The sequence below is a fragment of the Rhinoderma darwinii genome, chromosome 2, assembly GCF_050947455.1.
Source record: "Rhinoderma darwinii isolate aRhiDar2 chromosome 2, aRhiDar2.hap1, whole genome shotgun sequence".
NCBI classification, from domain to species: Eukaryota; Metazoa; Chordata; class Amphibia; order Anura; family Rhinodermatidae; genus Rhinoderma; species Rhinoderma darwinii.
The window spans coordinates 418404570-418415017 of NC_134688.1; the positions used below are offsets into that span (position 1 = coordinate 418404570).

A 10448-nucleotide genomic window follows, 5' to 3' on the forward strand; every position below is an offset into this window, starting at 1 on the left:
GAAGTATCATCCACTTCTCTTCAGAACGCCCATCTTCTGGCAGTGCAGACACAGCCGTGTTCTCGAGAGATCACGCTGTGACGTCACTCACTTCCTGCCCCAGGTCCTGCATCGTGTCGGCCACATCGGCACCAGAGGCTACAGTTGATTCTGCAGAAGCATCAGCGTTTGCAGGTAAGTAGCTACATCGACTTACCTGCAAACGCCGATGCTGCTGCAGAATCAACTGTAGCCTCTGGTGCCGATGTGTCCTCGCTCGTCCGACACGATGCAGGACCTGTGAGTGACGTCACAGCGTGATCTCTCGAGAACGCACTGTGTGTCTGCACTGCCAGAAGCTGGGCGTTCTGAAGAGAAGTGGATGATACTTCTCGTCAGAACGCCCAGCTAGTAAAAGTAGTAAAAACGCCCCGATGTACGCACATGATACACGCCCACTTGGACTTTTACTTTAAACACGCCCACTTGGACTTTTGCAAGCCTCATTTGCATAAATACAAAAATGGTCATAACTTGGCCAAAAATGCTCGTTTTTTAAAAATAAAAACGTTACTCTTATCTACATTGCAACGCCTATCTGCTGCAATAGCAGATAGAGGTTGCAAAATCTGGTGACAGAGCCTCTTTAAGGGGTAAAGCAACTATCAAATATATCACTGTTTTACATCTCCTGTCACTCTTTGTCCTACAGGATATAATCCAGTACATATGGCGGCACGTTCCATACACTCTGTATTGTGTACATATGATACAATGTCCTGTCACCTACCACTGGATTAAACGCGATGTCACACAAATAGTGCTGTGAAAGGTCGGTTAGGTGAATTGTATACACTGTGGTAAGTTGCAGCCGCGCACATAACAATTACCAGTCACACTTATGGATTGATGTTAAAGATTTATTTAAGTTTTTTGTGGATCAAAATATATAATGGTAAAGATGATGGTAATACAAGATACAGCAAAAACTACGGAATATGTCACAGTATATACTGTAGTATCAGTAAGGGGTGGAAAATCTGGATTCCACAGGCACAAGAAGAGATGACATATTGTCCTGTTCTGAATCTGGTCTTCTGGGTGATATTGATGCCCTGGTGACCACATTGATGTCTCTTCTGTGACAGATGTTGTAGAAATGTTAAGTCTCGCCTTTGGAATTCTTGTAAGATGGCGGATTCTGCCCTTTGTTGTTATTGGTGTTGATGTTCTGTTGATATCTGCTGACTTGTTCTGGGGGGAGAAGCACACAACCCTATTAAATATTGATCATTCAGGCTGCTTGATAAATATAGAGAGGGGACACATCCAGAGGAACTTACCTTTCTATCAGCATTGATGGTGGCTCCTCCGGTGACAGGGAGTGCTATTCTCGCCAGATGTACTGCGGAATTGATGTTTATGCTGCAAGACAAATATTTGCTATTAATGTTCTATAATGTGTGTTTTTTAGCAGACACAAAATCTAGAAGACTTTTTAAGGTGATTTGAGGTAAATAAATGTTTTCATTGATCCTGGGGGTCACACTACAAACCTTGAAGATGGTTGATGCAAGCAGTGGGTCTGACCTAGAGCTGCGCTCTTCAGCATGTTACGGGAACTTTCTAATGTTCCGATGTTTTATGCCCCGGAGATTGTGACTGTTCCTTAGGAGTCCTGCAAGATGCCAAGTAATGTCTTCCATCGATAACAATGTTCCTTGTATCCATCATTTTTGCTTAGAAGCTAATGCATCATAAAATCCAGTTGTTCCATCCATTCAGATGACCGGTTCCTTTAGGAAACTCATTGTACATACTACATACATGCTTACAGTTGGGGATGTTGTTCCCCAAAGCCCACAACCTTCATTCAGAAATGAAAAAGTGTCTGAATACAAGGAGTTGGAATTTTAAGATTGAAAATACTTATTTAAACTTTAGTTAAATTAGTTGATAAAATAAATTACAGATACAGAGGAAAACCTAAGAGATGGAAGAAAATTTTCACCGCAAACATAATAGACAACTAGAAAGCTCTTACCTGTAAGGACATGAACAGATGCAGCTACTTTTTTTGTCCTTTCCTCCTAATGCCCGTTACATAGATTTTACGATCAAAGTGTCCACCAGCCAAGGGGATGCTGGAATGAGAAATATATTTATGTAAGACATATGATAATGTTAGCAGGTAACCACACTTTGCTTAGTTTCACATCCTATAATCCTCCAGTACTGTCACCAAGGTGTACAGCCACCTGCCCCAAAGTGTGAGCTCTGGCTATAAGGACCATGTAGTAATGACGGCTACTGAAAGTATCATACCAACAACATGGAGGAAAACATGACTTACTCATCTGAACCAGGCCTGATCTTTACTTCAAAGATTCCAAAAACAGGTCGGTGGTCTGAGGTCTTCAAAACAGGGCAAGAGTCGTATCTCAGGACTCGCACATCTCCCTCACATTGGCTTTTAAACAACACCCTGTCCTGTAGAGGTCATGAAAATAACAAATATCATTAGTGAAATCATATTATAATATATTATTAAACTGCAAAACATCACAGACCTAAATGTTGGGCCTACTTTATTTATATTGCAGAATATTGAGACTTTATTGCATTTTAGGTTTGACTTGGTCACACAGATTTAATTAAATAGGTATCCTTGACCCATGCTGGGCAACGACATATTACACTGGGAAACTGTGATGACAAACTCACTACATAAAAGTAAAATGAACTGAAAGCTTTGTTCATAAGAAATTACTCTTCCAACTATAATAATAACAATACATTACATTGGGGGAGGGGATTCATTATATAATGGGTGCTCTGGCCCATGGATTCTATTGTCTCTCAAGCTCTGTAGACCTGGAAATAAGATCTCTTACCGTATATGATGGAATTCTCTGCTTTGCTGATGTATCATAGGTGTCTGTGCCAATGTCAAACTTATATGTAGGAAGGAAATCAATGGTGTGCTCCTTGAACCCTAGAAATATGGACCCTTAAGTTGAAAGAAAAAAAAGTTGTCAGTATTAAAAAAAAAAAGGAGCAATTGATAATTTTAGCACTATATCAGAATTTGGGGAACATATCAACCATCATGTCAGTGATTTGTATTAATCTGTGGAAGTGGTTGTGGTATTAAAGGGGTTTTCCAACTTCTGACAACTGATGACATACTCACCAGATAGGTCATCAGTACATGATCTGTGGTGGTCCGACACCCGGACCCTGCACTAATCAGCTGGTCCGGTGCCTTTGAGCACCGGACGTACATGCCGGATGCAGTTGGCGCCGGCCACGGAATTGCAGCCGAGCTGCAGTACTGCAACTCTGCTCCTATTCAAGTGAATAGGAGGCAGACCTACAGTTATGCATTATGGCAGCTATGCTATGTACGGAGCCAACTGCTTCCAGCTCCGTACATAGCATTGTGTGCCATAACATCCGGTGCCCGCAGGCCACTGGAGCAGCTTAACAGTGCAGCGTCCAGGTGTCGGACCCGCACCGATGATATACTGATGACCTATCCGGTTGTCAGAAGGTGGAGAACCACTTTAATGAAGGTTGAGGAGTGATAGACATGTATCTACTAGTAAATATACCATTGTTCTTGGCTTCATTCAGATGGTCGTGTTTGAGGAGACTGGACATATCTTTTCCTTCGATCTTCTGCAGAAGAGATTCCACATTTTTTCTGTCCTCTTTAAGTTGAAAATTGAGATCTCCAAACCAAAACACCCGATCAAAGCGGCTGGTGACGTCCACTGTAGAATAAAAAAAAAAATTATAGCACATGACTGCTTTAGACTCAATGGAGACAAATAGAGAGATAAAAGGATCCATAGGTTCAACCACATAAGTAATACTCACAGGCATTGGAGTTGATTCTTTCCGGAATAATTTGAGGCAGACGGAGACCCTCAGTGATGGTTTTATAGTCCTGGATCCTCTTGTTGACTGCCCCAACTGCCAAGAAAAAAATACATATTAGCAGTGGCGGATGATCATATGGGCGGCCCGAACCGCATATTATTTTCAAAAAAACACATTGCAGCGCGCCACCGCTGCTAATGGAGAGGAGGGGTGGGTGTGAGGGATTATACGGCCGCACTGTCCGCCCTGCTGCCTCTCTGAGGGGGAGGTGGCGCAACTGAAACCAGCCGCCGCCACCGCCTCCTGCACTAATTGTACCTGCGTGTATCTGTATTACTGGCCACTCACAACATAAAATGAGATTGATAGATTAGAAAAAGTTTGATCAAACAGGAACGAACATTTTATTTTTACCAAAACATTATTAGTACAGATCTCTTCGTATCATCCCATATATTTCAGTTTATCATCAAGTAGCAGCAATTTTATACAAAGTGAAACTGTACATGGTCATATATTAATATTGGAAATACTTACATCTCAGATGTGAATTAATAAAAAGGAAAGATGTTCCAAAGACGGTGAAGGCAACACCCAAGGCTCCTTTAGTTTTCACATGGTGGAATAGCCTGGTTGTTACATGGGTGTGCTCTACCTCTGTATAAGAAATTAAACACAAAAAGACGGGTCAGTGGTTAAGAGTACTACATGCAACAATGGAATAGAAATTATTTCCAATTAAACTATGGAAATATTACTAGAACATAATTTCATACTTTGTAACTGTGGTGTGAACTTTTAGATCTCCAATACTCAGAAGTCAAGAATCTGAGAGCCAAGCTCTTAGGCATCTAATTCTAATAACTAAATAAGATGTTCCAGCTAATGACTACATTCAAGACTTCTTATGTAGACGTAGGAATGTGAATCTTACCTGAGCAGAACCAGATTAGTTCCCGTCGAACAAAGATGGTGAGATACAGGACTCCGAGCCCGGAGGAGTGGTATAATACATAGTGTGGTCCAAGGGTCTCCTGTAATTTTATCTCCCATTCCCGTCTACAAGAAGACACAATTTCAGATTTACATATTAATAAATGACACAAGATTAAGGTACTCAACTCATCTGTATCAACACTGCATATAATAACCTCTGGAGATAAATTTTGAAAATTAAGGAGTGATAATACAATAAGTAGAGCATTGAGAGAGAATTTGTATCAGCCGCCCTGCTGTCCATCTGCAGTCATAGGCTGGTGTAAGGCAACCTGAGAAGACTTACCTGTTTGGACATCCTTCCTGAACGCCAATAACATAAATGTCTTTCGTATCATCTGATGGTAACAGCAGATCCTCCAGATTTTGCGGGTAATCCTGTTCAAAATATACAAACATTAATATTGTATACAAAGAGTGCCAACTAAACTGACATAGGGTAGAATATAACCTGTCTATGTGATATTCAACAACAAACTAAAGAGACATGGTTACTGGCCCATTTCATCCAACTTTAGCTCGGGCACACTGAAGGGTCACAATAAATATTGTACATTACTTCTCACCTTTCCCTCCATATTCCAGGTGGCAACATATAGTCTCAACCGTCTATCTGGGAAATAGCGATCCAGTTCTTTAGCGCCGATCACAGCGCTGCTGCCTAAGTTTCTGTGAAGATATGGGGAGAATTAAAGATCTAGTGATTGTTATACCACAGCTCTGGATATCTGAGCAATGTATGAGAATTATTAGTTACATACCTTTTCCGGATATTTTTGGAGCGCAGGCGGGTCAGCAGGCTGAATGCGCTCTTCTTGGTGTTCTTTGACGTAATGTCACAATATTTGCTGTGACTAAGATCGCTGGATTTTTCATCTGCCATATCTTTGATGACAGAAAACTTCTGGAGCGAGATGTTAGGCTCCTCCATAGTTGGTATGTCTCCCATCAGATTTCCTTTATCAGGAATTTGGGAGACATGATATTTCTTAGATTTTTTCCAAAAGGGCATGGTTGTTTAATGCCCGGGTGCAAAACTGCACCAATGTCCTTGGTAGAAAACCAGGAGACAGTCAAGATAGAATTTGACTAATCGCCACTAGTTCTCCGAAAATAGGACAAATCGCTAACCGTATAAGCAACACAGTAAGTAACACAGTGTCAATCCAACAGCAAGACCTAGAAAGACCAGAAAACGATAAGGGGGTCATTACTTGTGATGAAACTAGCTGGAAAAATTTGTTATTAAATGGGGTATTCCTATAACAGTTTATTGTCAATCATAAGTGTCAGAAGATCACATGACTAGGGGTCTTGGACCTGGGACCCTCTGTTGATAAGATTGTATTAGGTTTGGAAGCTGAAACAATGTATTGGTTGTTAAATTGACCATATGGCATTTTAAAGGGTTGAATTTTTTTTTATATTAATTGCTAACCAGAATTTAGAACCTAAGTAGTTGGAGTTAGTAATAAATACTTTTTATTGTTATCTTTTTATTGTTGTTATTATTATTATTATTATTATTATTATTATTATTATTATGATTATATACATAATTATTCATTTCAATTGTTAATAAGGACACGTTTCCAGGGGATTAGCACTATCCATCTACAATTTAGTCTGACGAATGCTATTAGGCTGTTTATTCCTGGACTTACTAATATTTTATTACTAAAAAAAAATAAAAAAAAAACAATATTCCTTATAATCATTTATTTATGTACATGATTCAAACATCAAATAGTTTAAATCTTGTAATAAAACCAATACTACCATAGACGCAGTAAGAAACACGGCTGTCTAGACTCATCTCAAGACATCACAATAGCAGCACCTGATGTAGGTTGGTTGCATAGCCATACCAGCTAATATTCAGGATTGGCCTGATATATAAATAGTATAGTCTACAGACAGAAAACCTAAAATTCATAAATATGAATTCCCTTATAAACATTTATTATGAGAATTACTGGTGTTATAAACTGGAGGGTGTGATAATAAGTTCCCAGAGATTCACATTCTTTGCTTTGTGGTTGCTTTATGAATCTACCAGCAGAATACAGACACCAATTTCTGTCTGCAATCTGCATTCTGTCTATGGAGCAGATGTGACAGGCCACAATATTGCTATTTAAGCAATTTCCTAGTGTATAAGTATGCCAAATAAAAAACAAAAATAACACGACAAACACTAGAATTACATGTAAGAATCCAATATTCATAAAGAGACTGATAGATGAGACTGTTCTAGAGACATAGCAATGATAAAGTACTTACCGTACCGGTCACATCCACCTGATAAATGACAGCCCTCTGGCCAGCACTATACTTTATACCTAAGCTCGGTGACATCACGATAGATATACACTCGGTACACTACAGTATATGGCCAAAAGTACGTGGACACCAATGGTTGAGACACTGATGTTGAGCAAAAAGGTCTGGCTCGCAATTGCCTTTCCAATTCACTCCAAAGGTTTTGTTGGGATTGAGGTCCGGGTTCTGTGCAGATACGCAAGTTCCTGCACATCGAACTTGTCAAACCATGTCTTTAGGACCCTCTTTGTGCACAGGGGCACAGTCATACTAGGACAGGAAAGGGTCTTACCCAAACTATTACCACAAAGTTGGAAGCATACAATTGTTTAAATAGTCTTATTAACCCCTACTGGAAAAATGGGGATTTAATCCAACCCCTTATAAACAATCCAGACCATTATACAAACTTCACTCCATTTTATTATAGGCACTATACAGTCCAGTAGGTAGCATTCTCCGGGCAGGCACAAAACGCTAATTCGTCCATTAGATTGCCAGATAGTGAACCGTGATTTATTACTCAACAGAACATGTTTCCCCTGCTCCAAAATTCAATGGCGACGTGTTTTACACCCATCCAGCTGATTCTTGGCTCAATAATTAGGAGAGGTGTCCAAATACTATTGGCCATATAGTGTGGGTGGATTACCTAACTACACTCATTATAACTTACAGATGTTAATATGGCATTTTCAATGGCTTTTACATGTTTTTTTTATATTACTTGATCAAAATTCTGAATGTTATTACATTGTGTTAATGTGTTCATTTATGGAATTATTTTTAGGGAATTTACACTAATATAAGGACTTACTACATAACAGTCCCCTAATATGACCATACTGTAATTTCTCCTTTACAATCGAGAGACAAAATAAGTTCTCAGGGCTGCAGGGAACCAAAATTATGTGCTGTTACCCTGCAAATCTATTATCGGCTATATGTAGGCTGCCATTTCTTACAGCCTGTGTTCTTTCTATGATATTTAAGCAATTCAATTGTATAATGAAACAAAAAAAGATATTACAACCACTATTAAACCATATCTTGAAGACATGGATTCAATGTTCCTAATATAATGGATCGATCAGAGTCAGGTACAGATAGAGAAATGATAGAGAACTTACCGGTCACATCCAACTGAGTGACAGCTCTGTGACCAGCATCATTGCATATACCCAAGCTCTATGACATCACAATAGATGCTTTTATGACCTCACCCATAATTTGCATATTTCAAGTATAGATTTACCATCATTAATAGTAGTGACATCACAATAGATATACCCGGTGTGAGCTGCTTTTATGACCACACACATAATTTGCATATTTCAATATGGATTCACCATTATTTTTAATGGTTGATTGTTATTTATATTTTTAATGCAGTTTCTATATTCATAATGTTTCCGTGGACAGACTCTTACCCAGTACTGCCAAGAAAGGAGATCAGGGATAGAATTAAAACCCATAATAAATTGTAAAAGTCAGAGATATGGTTCAGTCTTGGTGCATGGAACTTGTAATGTTCATCTCTCCCAGTTGGTTTAGTGTGTGTCTAGTTATTACAATCTGTACGGATCTGCAGCTGCTGAACATCTGATAGATAATAATTTCTGTCTGTGTGACATTGAGGAAACAATTAATATTATATTAAAATACATAATTTTTGTAATAAATATGACTAAAAACCTGAAGACCCTCATAAGGTGCTGGGGCTCTGCACCAGTAAGAACATCCTACATGCTGCATCTCCTGTGCTCAGCTCTCGAGGGAATAAAGAGGTGGTAAGAATCGATCTATTCATCCTGAGAGGAGACAGTCAGACCTGATGTGAACGTATTCAGCATAAATAGCTCAGAGATAACTGCACATAATCTCTGCCAGTTGCTCTCCTGTTCTAAAAAGTAGATCTGTGGCACCAGAAGGCGGATAACTTCGGGAACCAACTAAATTGGAATAGTATATAGATCATAGGCCTCCACTGGCGTAGCTATAGGGGTCGCAGCGGTCGCAATTGCGACCGGGCCCCGAAGCCAGGGGGGCCCATGGCCCCCCGCACCACATCAATAAAAAGTTACTATAGTAACTGGGGTCGCGGGCCCCTGTTACTATAGTAACATACTTTACTTACCTTCCTGGTTCCGGATCGCAGCGGAGGTCCTGACGTCAAGCGCTGTGCGCAGCGCATGACGTCACAGCGCTATGCCGCCGCGCACAGCATCGAGACTACAGAACTCCAGCCGCGGCCGAAGAGGAAGGTAAGGTCAGCACTCAGCCCTGACTGGCGGGGTCCGACTCCCTGGACCCGCCAATCAGCTGTTTTGAAGTGGCCGCAGCACTCGTACGAGAGCTGCTCCCCTTTATTCCTGTCACACTGTGAATCGGTGTCGGCGATTCACAGTGTGGGCGAGTAGTGAAATGAAGGGGAAGCAGCTCTCGTACGAGTGCTGCGGCCCCTTCAAAACAGCTGATTTGCGGGTCCCGGGCGACACATCAGCTATTGATGGCCTATCCTGAGGATAGGCCATCAATGTTTAGGGACTGCACAACCCCTAAGCCTACGATGTAGCAGGCTTAGGGGGCCCATGAGACAGGATCACAGATTGTGTGATCCTGTCTGCTGGGCCCTGTATCTAAGCCTACCACACTGTAGGTTTAGATACAGGGCCCCAGCACACAGTAATCTTATACTGTATAAGATTACTGTCTGCTGGACCCTGTATCTAAGCCTACCTTGTGGTAGGCTTAGATACAGGGTCCCACAGACAGTATCACACATGGGCCCTGTATCTAAGCCTTAGGGTATGTGCACAGACACTAATTACGTCCGTAATTGACGGACGTATTTCGGCCGCAAGTACCGGACCGAACACAGTGCAGGGAGCCGGGCTCCTAGCATTATACTTATGTACGATGCTAGGAGTCCCTGCCTCGTTGCAGGACAACTGTCCCATACTGTAATCATGTTTTCAGTACGGGACAGTTGTCCGGCAGCGAGGCAGCGACTCCTAGCGTCGTACATAAGTATGATGCTAGGAGCCCGGCTCCCTGCACTGTGTTCGGTCCGGTACTTGCGGCCGAAATACGTCCGTCAATTACGAACGTAATTAGTGTGTGTGCACATACCCACACATGTGTTACTAATCATTTTTTGTGTGTTTTCTTGCAGGTTCGGTCGTTGGACTACGGCGGATTCCAGGACTACTTCGATGACAGCTTTTTTTTTATTGTCAATAAAATGGTTAATGAGGGTTGTGTGG

General features: G+C 41.0%; 1 protein-coding gene across 2 annotated transcripts; it reads right to left on the reverse strand.

Moving 5' to 3' along the window:
• Positions 1-922: 922 nt before the first annotated feature.
• Positions 923-6052, reverse strand: LOC142741470 (phosphatidylinositol polyphosphate 5-phosphatase type IV-like). Of its 2 annotated transcripts, XM_075850841.1 has the most exons (13): positions 5622-6052; positions 5427-5529; positions 5147-5238; positions 4799-4923; positions 4402-4521; positions 3862-3957; positions 3594-3755; positions 2874-2989; positions 2333-2469; positions 2024-2123; positions 1536-1657; positions 1323-1404; positions 923-1233 (listed from the first exon to the last, which is right to left on the reverse strand). In XM_075850841.1, exons 1-10 carry the CDS (start codon positions 5870-5872, stop codon positions 2048-2050), a joined length of 1278 nt encoding a protein of 425 aa, XP_075706956.1. In that variant the 5' UTR covers positions 5873-6052; the 3' UTR covers positions 923-1233; positions 1323-1404; positions 1536-1657; positions 2024-2047. The 2 variants fall into 2 exon arrangements, with proteins under 2 accessions (XP_075706956.1, XP_075706957.1); XM_075850842.1 differs by lacking the exon at positions 1536-1657.
• Positions 6053-10448: the final 4396 nt, after the last annotated feature.